Source organism: Scyliorhinus canicula, chromosome 13 (genome assembly GCF_902713615.1).
Source record: "Scyliorhinus canicula chromosome 13, sScyCan1.1, whole genome shotgun sequence".
NCBI lineage: Eukaryota > Metazoa > Chordata > Chondrichthyes > Carcharhiniformes > Scyliorhinidae > Scyliorhinus > Scyliorhinus canicula.
In genome coordinates, this window is record NC_052158.1 from 44,822,550 (window position 1) to 44,836,211 (window position 13,662).

At 45.9% G+C, this 13,662-nt stretch overlaps 2 protein-coding genes across 2 annotated transcripts in view; one reads left to right on the top strand and one right to left on the bottom strand.

The window, feature by feature from the left end:
* Positions 1-13,662, top strand: part of LOC119976643 (zinc finger protein 721-like) — a 999,221-nt gene that overhangs the window by 469,090 nt on the left and 516,469 nt on the right. The gene's annotated exons all lie outside the window — the stretch shown is intronic.
* On the bottom strand, positions 3,398-12,217 carry LOC119976671 (zinc finger protein 271-like). Its single transcript, XM_038817352.1, has 2 exons — positions 11,885-12,217; positions 3,398-8,395 (listed from the first exon to the last, which is right to left on the bottom strand). The coding sequence occupies exon 2, from the start codon at positions 7,940-7,942 to the stop codon at positions 6,677-6,679; it is 1,266 nt and encodes a 421-aa protein (XP_038673280.1). The 5' UTR covers positions 7,943-8,395; positions 11,885-12,217; the 3' UTR covers positions 3,398-6,676.

A 13,662-nucleotide genomic window follows, 5' to 3' on the forward strand; every position in this document is an offset into this window, starting at 1 on the left:
CAGAGGATTTACACAAGGGAGAAACTATTCACAAGTGAAGTGTGCGACAAATCATTCATATCATCATCAACGCTCATGCAGCACTAACTTTTCACACTGGAGAGAAACTGATCCAGTGCAAAATGTGCAACAAATCCTTCTCAGAATCATCAGCCTTCTGTGCACACAAACACATTCATACCAGGGAGGAACCATTCACATGTGATGCGTGTGACCGAATTTGCAAAGTTATCGGAGCTTGTGGGTCACCGATGCAGCCACACTGGAGAGAAGCCATTTAAGTGTATGGTTTGCAATAACATTTCACAACATCCACTCGTCTCCGGCTGCACCAGAGGAATTACAGAGGGAAGAAACCCTTCAGGTGTGACATTTGTGAGAAGACTTTTGCCCTGATGCACCAAACGATCAACATGGAGGAAAAACCTTTCACATGCGAGGTGTGTGAGAAACTGTTCTCAGTGTCTTCGAGCCTCCGCAGACACCAACGTGTTCACACAGGGGAGAAACCATTCACATGCATGGTGTGCAGCCAGATCTTCACATGGTCATCTACGCTTGTGTAACACCAACACATTCACACTCAGGAGAAACCGTTCAAGTGTGTGGAATGTAACAAATCATTCTCGGATCCATCAACCCTCCGTGCACACAAACAGGAGAGAACCATTCATGTACAAGCTGCGCAATAAACCCTTCACACAGTCATCATCACTTATGCAACACGGGCGCATTCACACTGGGGAGAAACAATGACGTGTGACAAATCATTCTCATGGTCATCGAACCTCCACAGACATCAACTCATTCAGACTGGGGAGAAACCATTCAAGTGCGAGGTGTGTGACAAATCATTCATTCAGTCAACAAAACTCCTGCTCCATCAAAAGAGCCACACAAGGGAGTGACCCGTCAACTGTGAGTTTTGTGACAAAGCATTTGTGACTTTTTTGATAGTCCTGGGACACCAAAGTATTCACAGAGGGGAGAAACTCTTCAGGTGTGAAGTTTGTCCGAAGGATTTTATCCCATCCTCTAACCTAAAGCATGAAGAGATACACACGGTGGGGGAAACCATTCACAAGCTTGAGGCTGTTTTCGTTAGAGAGAAAAAGGTTAAGAGGTGACTTAATTGAGGCATACAAGATGATCAGAGGATTAGATAGGGTGGACAGTGAGAGCCTTTTTCCTCAGATGGTGATGTCTAGCACGAGGGGACATAGCTTTAAATTGAGGGGAGATAGATATAGGACAGATGTCAGAGGTAGATTCTTTACTCGGAGAGTAGTAAGGGCGTGGAATGCCCTGCCTGCAACAGTAGTGGACTCGCCAACACTAAACGGATTCAAATGGTCATTGGATAGGCATATGGACGATAAGGTAATAGTGTAGATGGGCTTTAGAGGGGTTTCGCAGGACGGCGCAACATCGAGGGCCGAAGGGCCTGTACTGCGCTGTAATGTTCGATGTTCTATGTTCAAGCGAGGTGTGTGACAAAGACCTCATTGACATCAAATCTCTTGCTCCATTAGAGGATCCACACAGGGGAGTAAGTGGGAGTTTTATAATAATTTTCTTTCTGAATATTTGACCTTTCTGGGTAACCATAAGATTCACACAGGAGAGAAACTTTTCAGATGCAATGTTTTCATCCAGTCCACCAAACTTGTAAGTCACTTGTGAATCATAGAATTTACAGTGCAGAAGGAGGCCATTCACTCCATCGAGTCTGCAATGGCCCTTGGAAAGAGCACCCCACTCAAGCCCACACCTCCATCCCATGACCCAGTAACCCCACCTATCCTTTTTGGACACTAAGGGCAATTTAGGATGGTCCATCAACACTCTTAACACAGGAGAGAAACCCTATCGGTGTGAGTTCTGCAATAAAATCTTCACACAGTTGTCGGCCCTCATGAAACATCAGTGAATCCACACAGGAGACAAATCCTTCCAGTGTGACGTATGTCAGGATTGTTTCACCTACACCTCCTCTCTCGCCAATCACCAAGATCTCAACACGGATTTGGAGCCGGCTCACCTGCTTCCTTTACACTGAGAGCTGTCTGTGTTGTTTACCTTCCAGTGCTCTCACAGGGGAGCTGTCCTTCCAAAGCACTGTCTGGCTCAGCAGTGTCTGTCTCCAACCTCTCCCACCATCAGTCCAATTGTTTCAAGAGATCAATTTAACCTTTGACCAGATCGGTAAACATCATCCAAAGAAGAGATCAGAATATATGGCTTAGTTAACCTTTCAGTGCAAAACTCAAGGAATAACCCACTCTTCCCAGAGTTTGTTTCAGTAAGGTTTTTGAGCTTGTTTTCATATCCCTCTAAGGCCTCTCCCCTCCCGATCTCTGGAATCTCTTCTACCCCTCAGTACTGCACTGGAGTGTCAGCCAGGATTTTCTGTGCTCAGGTCCTGGAGTGGGTCTTGAACCCACTGCCCTCTGACTCAGAGATCAAGGTTGTGGGTTCAAGTCCAACACCAGATGGATTATTCCATGCACATGGATTAAAGTTGTTGTCAGGGCCACACAAGTAATTCCTCAGACTCTGGGCTCCCTGTACAAACCCCACCCACCATTTATTGAAACACAAACATGTTGTAAAATGAAGAAATTATCCTGTAAATGTTTACACACTGCATGGATCACGAAGTGAATCAGATTGCAATGTACCACCTTTGAATAAAACTGCTTCAATTTGTCACAGACAATTTTTGAAAATGTTTGCTTTAATAAAACCCCTTGGCAAATATGCAACAACCACAACTGCACAGGTTGTAATCGAGCATTTTCACCAGTTTGTATCGGTTTTATCTGTGTAATCCGGCTGAATCTGTATCAGGAGTTTTAAATGTCAGTTAGAGATAAAGTTTAAATTTAACACGGGTTTATTAAACATCACCCAGAACACTGGTACCAACCACAGAAATGACCACGGCCCAGATGGGAATAATGAGTGACAGGTTTCATAGAATCCCCACATTGCAGAAGGAGGCCATTCGGCCCATCAAGTCCACACCGACCCTCTGAAAGAGCACCCTACCAAGGCCCATTCATCCGCCCTATCCCTGCAACCCTATCTAATCTTTTGGATACTAAGGAGCAATTTAGAATGGCAAATCCACCGAACCTACATCTTTGCACTGTGGGAGGAAACCGGAGCACCGGAGGCAACCTACACAGACATGGGGAGGAAGTGCAAACTCCACACAGTCACCTAAGATCAGATTTGAACCCAGGTCACTGGCGCTGTGAGGCAGCAGTGCTAACCATTTGCCACCCAGAGGTCACCTGTTCGAGGCGGCTCTTCAAATCACACTCAGTTTTTGGACGTTTGGATATTCATGACTCCAGTCTACATGCTGTGACAACAATTCAGCAAACGACAAGCCCACAGATAAAAGTTTATTTTCAGTTGTGTCACAGAGACAGGAGAAATAGTTGAAAATAGTTTAATTTCATCATAATTATATTATTACCTCAGTAATATTGTGTGGGGTTTCTGCTGTGTTTTTTCAAAATAAAGTAGAGTTTAAAATGGTAAACTTTCTCTCTATTCTTCTTAGCAGGAGAGAGAGACAGGAAGATAGATAGATAAAGAGGGCTAGGAGAGGGGATGTGAATTAAAGTGGAGAGAGACAGGAGGCAGATTGAGTGGTGGCAGGCAAATGATAGTTGGGAACAGAGTAAATGACTCCGCAGAATAAATGACTTCATTAAATTGAATAGGTCACTGGAGTTTTATGGAATAGCTGCTTCTCCAATGTGTGATTGATAAAAATCACATGACATTGAAGGTCACAGAGCTCCCTGAACAGAAAACAATTCCCCTCCCTCATGTCTTGTGCAATGGCCGTCTGTGAACGTCACTAGAATCCGCACAGTGACCACAAGGAACGAAGGGTAGGATACAAAAATAAAGGATTACGAACACGTATATTAAACGTCCCCAATCCCTGAACAGTTCTCACGCTGCCGACCTTCACCCAGGTCGGGGCACAAGCTTCCCCAGGGAAGCCCTGCCTGTTACCGGGGAGGTTCGTACTCGGTAGAGGTCATGTGGAACTAAATGCTCCACACCTCATGACCCCTGTGGGTGATGTAACAATTTGTCCTGAGTGGCGTTCACATCGGCGGAGGGCCCCTTTGTCTTCTCCAGCCTAGGTTGGAGTTTGGATGTTGTTTATGTGGGGTCTGGTGACCGACATTTTCATGCGGAGCGTCAGAATGGAGCTGGTGCGGTTGGCTCGGCATTGGGAACTGAGTCAGCAGTCTCCGTTGGCAGCTGATTCTCCACCTCTTTCTAAAAAAAATTTTGAGTACCCAATTCATTTTTTTTCTAATTAAGGGGCAATTTAGCGTGTTCAATCCACCTACCTTGCACTTCTTTGTGTTGCGGGGTGAAACCCATGCAAACACGGGGAGAATGTGCAAACTCCATATGGACAGTTACCCAGAGCCGGGATCGAACCTGGGACTTCGGCACCGTGAGGCAGCAAAGCTAACCCACTGTGCCACCGTGCTGCCCTCTGATTCTCCACCTCTGAGTCGGAGTCAGCAAGGTCCGATTCTGCCACCTTGGCGTTGTGTGATTCTGTGGCCAATGGGGCTGGGGCAGTAGTGGCTGTGGAGGAGGTGAAATACACGGGGCCAGGATATTCAGGAGAGGGAGCGGGTCCATTTCGGTCAGGGGCATGACTGTGGAGGTGGTCTGTGTGCCTGTCCGACTTGTGACCTTGTGCCCACCCCTTATACGATACCAGCCTGATCTGGGACAGTACCACGCCCAGGATCCATGTGGTCCTGTTGCCAAAGTTCCATACGTGCACCACGTCTTCCAGCGAAAAGTTGCCCAGGAGAGGTACACTTGGCAGTGTCTGCTTTGGAGCAGTCCTGTTCGTGACAAACCTTCCTGCCGATATTGGGGAGCACCGGACTCACTGAGTCCGGAGGCGGCATCCTGTGAGCATGTGGGATGGTGCGACCCCGGGTGTGGCATGCGGCATGATCCGAAAGCAGGAACCTGGCTGAACACATCTCTCGAGATCCCGAGTTCTGCTTCTTCACCCCTCATCTGAAAGTCCACTGTTTGGCCAAACCATTCCGAGGCGGTGGTAGGAAGTGGTGCCCATGTGACCAATTCCGTTTGAGCGCATAAATGTCAAAGCCGCTCAATCGTGGCCTTTTGTGGTCATCACTTGCATCCGGTGCACTTCTATCCATTTGGAGTGGGTGTCAATTATGATGAGGGACATGGAGCCTTGGAACGGTCCCGCAAAGTCAACGTGGAAACAGAACCAACAGAACCCGGCGGGGGTCGGAGAATCCCGCTCCTTGTCTCCATTCTCCAGCTAAGTATCTGCTGTTTTATAGCTCTTGGGGCAGGAGCAGAGAATCCCATCGCCAGCGCACAATACGCTGCCTCCCGCCACCAGGAAACATGCCGTTGGGAGACCGGGGAATCCTGCCCCATGCCTCCAGCTATGTTAGCCCACCGGCTGTTTTATCGCTCGCTCCATTCTGACCTTTCTGATTTTTAAATTTTTTTTAGAGTACCCAATTCTTTTGTTTTCCAATTAAGGGGCAAATTAGCATAGCCAATTCACCTATTCTGCACATCTTTTTGGGTTGTGGGGGTGAGACCCATATAGACATGGGGAGTATGTACAAACTCCAACGTACAGTGGCCCGGTGCCGGGATCGTACCCGGGTCCTCAGCACCGTGAGGCAGCAGTGCTAACCACTGCACAACCGTTCCGCCCCTTTGATCTTTAATGTAAAAGTTACATGCCTAAAACTAAAAATCATATTCCCAATACTAAAAATAACATTCCAAAACCCAAAAACCATGATTCACAAGATTTCCCACCAGAAGAAAATGAAAATGTGTTACAAGTGACGTGTTTCCATTTATATCGTGTAGAATATTACAACTTACAATATTTTAGAAATCTTAACAATGATCTTGCCACATGCAATACAAACCATTATCATCATCCCCCCCCACCCTTATTCAATCAATTCATAAAATAGAATCATAGAAGCCCTACAATGCAGAAGGAGGCTATTCGGCCCTTTGAGATTGCACCAACCCTCTGAAAGGGCACCCTACCTCGGCCCAATCCCCCACCCTATCCCCATATCCCAAACCAAGGCAATTTAGCATGGCCAATCCACCTAACCTGCACACCTTTGGACTATGGGAGGAAACCGGAGCAACTGGTGGAAATCCACGCAGACACGGGAAGAAGATGCAAACTCCACACAGATAGTCACCCGAGATCAGCATTGAACTTGGGTCCCTGGTGCAGTGCTAACCCCTTGTTCACAACTTCACAAGTTCATCAGCAGTCTGCTGAATTTCATGACCAGCTTAAATGTAAAATATTGCTTCTTGTGATGTTTTCTGAGTTTTCTTCTTACAATATTTATAGAGCAAAGTTCCGTCTACAAAAGAATATTCTTCATTCGTATTCACAGGTGAATTTTGAAGTTTACTCTTTAAAATAATTGGTGTTGATTTCAGCTTTTGAACCTCATTAGTTTCCATGTCTGTATCTTTAAACTATAAAGAATGTCTCAGTGAAATCCAGAGTTAAGTTGTCTTCTGGTTCAGTTTCTTGCAGTTAGAGTGTTGCTTTCCCTACACTAAGCTCACAATTGAAGACTCACTCCCCTGTGTGGATCCTCTGATGGAACACGAGGTCCGAGGAGCTTGATTTGTCACACACCTCGTCTGGGAAAGGATTCTCCCCTGTGTGAATGTGTTGATGTGCACGGAGGGACAATGAGTCTGAGAATGATTTGGCACACACCTCACATTTGAATGGCATTTCGCCAGTGTGAATTCGCTGATGTTTCAGCAGGTCCCAGGATTCTGCAAAGCTCTTATCGCACATTTCACACTTGAAAGGTTTCTCTCCTGTGTGAATGTGTTGATGGGTACGGAGGTTTGATGAACGTGAGAATGATTTGTCACAAACCTTGCATATAAATGGTTTCTCCCCAGTGTGAATGTGTTGGTGTCTGCGGAGATGCGATGATTCTGAGAATGATTTCTCACACACTTCACACCTGAATGGCTTCTCCCCAGTATGAATACGTCGGTGTTTTACCAGCGTCGATGACTGTGAGAACGTTCGATCGCACACCTCACACTTGAAGGGTTTCTCCCCTGTGTGAATCCTTTGGTGTCTCAGGAGATCAGACGTTTGCGAGAAAGCCATCTCACAAAATTCACACTTGAAGGGTTTCTCCCCTGTATGAATCCTCTGGTGTATCAGGAGGGTTGATGATGTTGCAAAAGCTTTATTGCAAATCTCACAATTGAATTGTTTCTCTCCTGTGTGGATTGTCTGATGTAGATGGAGACTCCTTAAGTTTGTGAAGACTTTGTCACACACCTCACACTTGACAACTTCCTCCCCTGTGTGAATGAGCTGATGGGCATGGAGATTCCTTAAGATTGAGAATGATTTGTTGCACACTTCACACGTGAAAGGTTTCTCGCCTGTGTGAATGCGTTTGTGTTCGCGGAGATGTGATGATTGCCTGAATGATTTGTTGCATATCGCACATCTGAATGGCTTCTCCCCTGTGTGAATGCGTTGGTGTTCACGGAGGGAGGATGGCTGTGAGAATGATTTGTCGCACACCTCACAAATGAATGGTTTCTCCCCTGTGTGAATGCGCAGATGTACACGGAGGGTCCAGGACTGCGTGAATGATTTTCCGCACACTTTGCATGTGAATAGATTCTCACCTTTCTGAATACATTTGTGTACACGGAGGTTTGATGACTGTGAGAATGATTTGTCGCACACCTCGCATGTGAATGGTTTCTCTCCTGTGTGAATGCGTCGATGTTGCACGAGCCTCGATAACTTTGGAAAGGCTCGGTCGCACATCTCACACTGGAATGGTTTCTCTTCCATGAAGTGGCCGTTGTATTACAAGTGGTACAACAGATGCACCTTGTGTGTCAGGAGACCATGTGAGCCTGTATCTACTGCCTCTCACTTATAGGAATGAGTCAGTGGTTCATGAGACTCGATGAATGATTGAAGCTCTCACCACACATGGAGTCCACTCTCACTTTTTCCCAGCCACCCTGACTGATCACCCCCAGCAGAACTTCCGAAAAGGTTGGTTCTGATGGAAAGTTCCACACCACTGACCGGTTTCAGATCTGATGGTGTGTCAAAACTTCCCTGACCCGACCGATTTCCAGATGATGGTTTCACTGCCCAACCTTCTCTGTGTCGAGCAATGCTGTGAAGGGACTGGATGTCTTCCCACAGTTGTGCAGTTGTTCGTTGGTGATGGTCAGGATCTATCTGCGGTGTCTATCCTTGCTGTATTCTCTGGTGTTGTACAGTGCAATGCTTCTGTAAAACATGAAAAGGAAACATGATTTTCTCCAACTCCCTCTCTTCCTTTGCTGAATCGGGTGACTCCTCAGTTAGAGACTGTTCCAAACTGAGTGTCAGTCTGCTGTTCCCTGTGTGTGGAATCAGATACAAGTCCTTTCTTTTTCCTCAATTAACTGTCACACACCCTCTGTTTCCAGCAGGGACACTGAATAGTGACCAGGAGCAAAGAATGTAGCTACTTTCTTTCCTCCACCCAGACCCCATCTTCCCAGGCACCATGAGAGCAATGGTCAGGTGGAGTAAAACGGGTTATCAATTCTCTATTGTTCATCAATTCTGGGAATATATGTACCTTTCATATGTTACTTTATTTACTTTATTTTTATGTGTTTACTTCAAAAACACTCAGGGAAAAATTTAATTCAATGGAAATTTTGACATTTCTCCCCTTGTTTTCCAAATTTATTTGAAGAAAACACACTGGGCAGGAAGTGTTAGAAGCTGAGAGAAATCTTGCTTCAGTGGAGCTGATTGAATGGTTCTGGTTTATCCTAGGAAATTAGATACACTGCACTCACTCAGACTGCACAGCTGCTAATCTTGCCCCCCCCCCCCCCCCCCCCCCCCACACAACACACACACACATCCAGTTGTAAATTTTTTATTTCCTCATTACAACTTACTGTCCCACCTATTTTAGCATCATCCACAAGTTAAGATATAGTACCTATCCCTACAACCAAGTGATTAGTATAGATTGTAAATAGTTGGGGCTCGAGGATCGAACACCCCACTAGTTACATCTTGCCAACCAGATTAAAAAAACATTTATCCTGACTCTCTGCCTTCTGTCACAGTTTACAAATGGCTGTGTGTGTGTGTGTGTGTGTGTGTGTGGGGGGGAGGGGGGGGGGGGCGTAAATTAGCAGCTGAAGTTTAATGTGGCCAAGTGTGAAGTTATTGATTTCGGTTGCAGGAATATAAAGGCAACTTATTATCTAATTGGAAAGAAACCTCAAAATGTTCAGGATCTGAGTGTCCTCTGACATGAATTACAGAAAGTTAGTATCCAGGTACATCAGATAATAAGGAAGGCAAATTGAAATGTGGCCTTTATAGCTAAAGGGATAGAGTATGAAAGTAGAGAAATGTTGATGCAACTGGACAAGGCATTGGTGAGACCGCATCTGGAGTATTGTGTAGAGTTTTGGTCCCCTGATTTGAGGAAGGACATAGAACCCAGAGATGAAGGATTTATTATGAAAAGAGGGTAACAGTTTAGGCCTATATTTGCTGGAGTTTAGGAGAGATCTAATTGTGGTATATAAGATGGTAAAAAGGGCGCAGTGGTTAGCACTGTTGCCTACGGCGCTGAGGACCCAGGTTCGATCCCGGCCCTGGGTCACTGTCCTTGTGGAGTTTGCACATTCTCCCTGTGTCTGCATGGGTTAGCTAGTCATCTATTCAAGCTAATAAATTAATCTCAATTCCATGAAAAGGGGCTTTTCACAGTAACTTCATTGCAATGTTTCTGTAAGCCCAATTGTGACAATAAAGATTATTATTAAGATTATTACATGATCTTACCTGGTGTATTAACCTTTTGTATGACACCTTATTAATGCCTTCTGGAAGTCCAGATATACTACGTCTACAGGATCCCCATTATCCACTTGGCTTGTTCCATCTTTGAAGAACTTTATCAAATTAGTCAAACACAATTTACCCTTCATAAAACCATGCTGACTCTTTAATTGATTGCGTTTTGACTTTCCAAATGTCCTGTTACTACTTCTCAATAATGATTTCTAACAATTTCCCAATGACAGATTTGAAATAACTGGTCAATAGTTTCCTACTTTCTGCCTTTTCCCCTGTTCGAACAGGGTTGTTACATTAGCCTTTTTCCAATCCACTGAAACCTTTCCAGAATCAGGGAATTTTGGAATATTATAACCAATGTCTCCCCTATCTCTGCTGTGACTTCTTTAAGACCCTAGGATGTAGGCCATCAGGCCCTGGGTACATGTCTGCCTTTAATCCCAATAACTTGACCAGGGGCCAGTGTAGATCAGTGAGCACAGGGGTGATTGGTGATATGGGCAGCATGGTAGCACAGTGGGTAGCACTGTTGCTTCACAGCTCCAGGGTCCCAGGTTCGATTCCCGGCTTGGGTCATTGTGTGGAGTCTTGCATGTTCTCCCCGTGTCTGTCTGGGTTTCCTCCCACAAGTGCCGAAAGATGTATTGTTAAGTAATTTGGACATTCTGAAATTTCCCTCTGTGTACCCGAACAGGCGCCGGAATGTGGTGACTCGGGGCTTTTCACAGTAACTTCATTGCAGTGTTAATGTAAGCCTACTTGTGACAATAAAGATTATTATTATAATGGGTTTTGGTGTCGGTTCAGACATAGACAGCAGAGTTTTGGGGGAGCTGAGGTTTACAGTGCAGGTTTGAGGGCAGCCAGGAGAGCAGTGTATTAGTTGAGTCTGGAGTCTACAAAGGTATGGATAAGGGTTTCAGCAGCAGATGAGCTGAGGCAGGGAGTCACTGCCTCCTGTGAGTGGAGCTTGTACCTCTTCCTATGTTCAGTGTCCCTATTCCTGACTAACAGGGAAATGACCATGAGAGCCAGGGGGGTAACGGACAAGCCTGCATAGAATCACACAGGATCATAGAATTGTCCGGCACAAAATAAGTGTGACAGTGCTGCACTGTCAGAGGAACTGATTTTCAGATAAGACTCAAATGAGGTAACTTCTGCTCTCTCAGAGATAAGTGTAAAAGATCACAAGACACTATTTGAAGAATAACAGGGGAGTTATTCCCGGTGTCCTGACCAACATTAATCCTCCAATCAACTAAAAAACAGATTATCTGATTATTATCACATTGCTTGCTGTGCACACATTTTGCTGCCACGTTTCCTGTATCACAACAGTGACAGCACTTCAAAAGGACTTCATTGGCTGTAAATAGCTTTGGCACATCTGGTGGTCGTGAAAGGCTCTATATAATTATAAGTATTCTTCTTTGAGCAGGTTATAGAATGGGGGAGGGAGATCTGCGAGGGATTTGAATGCAAAGGATTCATCCAGATCCCAACACACAGACAGAACTGACCATTCACAGTCCACAGGATAGTAACCAGCTCCCTCCACCCACCCCAACTGAACAATAGAAAATCAGTGAGAATCCTCAGACTCTCTGCCCCTCCCAGATAATTACACCTCATCTTCTCATATTCAGTAATGACCCATCAACAAAACTCAGCCTGTAAATCAGAAGGGAAATGCTTCCAATAAACACCCTCAATATCCAACACACAGCCAATCAAACAGCTCAGCACAAAGCACCAAGTAAACAGGTCTGTGAGCTGGATCTTCTGACACAGCATAAGGGGCATTTCCACAGCTGATTACCCACAGGATAGTCAGACTGCCTGAACATTAGTGTGGATATTGTGCAATGTAATGATTGTAAATTGTGCTCCTTCACTCACCATCTCCTGACTTGGTTTTGAGTCCCTACAGGAAGTGAAGCAGCTGTGGTAGAGGAAGAGGAGAGAATGGGCAGAGTGGGTGGGCTCTCTGATTGACGTCTCTCACAGACAATCCAAATATTTCTGCAGTAACAGGAGTTTCCTGAAGTTTGGGAAACTGACCGGGGAAACGGAGGTGACTTTGAGCAGCAGATCAGGTGGGGATTTAAACTTGTCATTATCCCATCTGAATAAAACCTCACTTATTGCAGCTGCTGTCTCAGTTCCCCTGGTAAATGTTTGACAGAGATTTCTAGTGTGGGAATAGCATTCTTCATCCTCGGAGGCTTCCAAACTCACAACATCAGTGTGGGATGTGTAGCCTTGGATGTGTTTGACAGCAGATCAGACCCATGAAACCCAAGTAGTATTGGCTTCCACACATGTATAGAGAGGGCCACAGGAGGGGTGGGGGATACAACAGGGAGAAATACAGAAAGCAAAGATGGAGAGAAAAGTTTGAGCGACTCCTGGTCTCAAAAGTGTCCTGTACTCGGAGCGGATAACATTTGATTTACTCCATGTGAGCACCTCTGAGGAAATATAACAAAGGACACGTTGACATTGCCACTAGCAGTGGGTGGGGGGGGGGGGGGGGGGGGGGGCAGGGGAGGGTAGCATTGGCTGCTGGAGTTTTTGAAGGAAGAGCTGCCAACATCCATCCCAGTTTCTCATGAAAACTCTTCTACTCTGTTTCTCTCCACAGATGCTGCCTGGCTTGCTGAGTATTTCTTGCAGTTTTTGTTTCAATTCTAGTTTTCAAAACGCCTGATTTCCCATCAAATACATTGAAACTATTTGCCTGAACCATTCCCTGAAGGAGTAAATTCCACATTCCAATCATTCTGCTGGGAAAGGAATTTTTCTGAAATCCTCATTGGATTTATTTTTAAAATATTTTATTCAGTGCTTTTCATATCTAAAGATCAAAATATCATGAACTGAAATCGCAACCCTCTAACCTCCCTTGATATCAACACCCCACCACACACCGCCTTCTCAACTTTTTTCCCCCCTTATCCCTTCCCCAACCCCCCAAAACACCGCACCCCGAACTTCACCCCCTTCTGTAGAGGGCAGCTTTTATCCGATTATACCCTGCCCTCCGCTTAGCCAGCTCTGCACTCAGGGCCTGGTAAATCCATAGCTCACTCTCTTCCCAGATTCACTTCATAATCTGCCTCAACCACCTCAAGATCTTTTTATCCAAGAACTGATACAGCCTCACCACTATCGCCCTTGGCGGCTCCCCCTCCTGCAGCCTCCTCCTCAGTGCCCTGTGCACCCGATCGACCTCGAGGGGCCGGCCAAAGGCCCCCTCCCCCATTAGCTTCTCCAACGTGCTCACCACAAATTTGGCGGCCTCCACACATTCAATGCTTTCAGACATCCCCACGATCCTCAGAATTTGCCTCCTGGAGCGGTTCTCAAGGTTCTCCAACTTCTCTCTCAGCCTTTTCTATCTGCTCATCACCATCCCCATCTCCGCCTTCAATGAGATCAGCCAATCCTCATACTCCACCACCGATTCCGCCATGTTCTGGATCATCAGACCCTGAGCCTCCTGCCTCTGCTCTACTAGCTCGATCGTCACCCTAAACGGCTCCACCACCTTGACCAAATCCTCTGAGGCCTCCTTCATCTGCTGCTAGAATTTGCCATTTAGATCACCAGCTGCTCCATCGACCACTGGGTGGGCAGTGCTGCCTGCTTGCCTTCTGCCGTCTTCACCTGTGTCA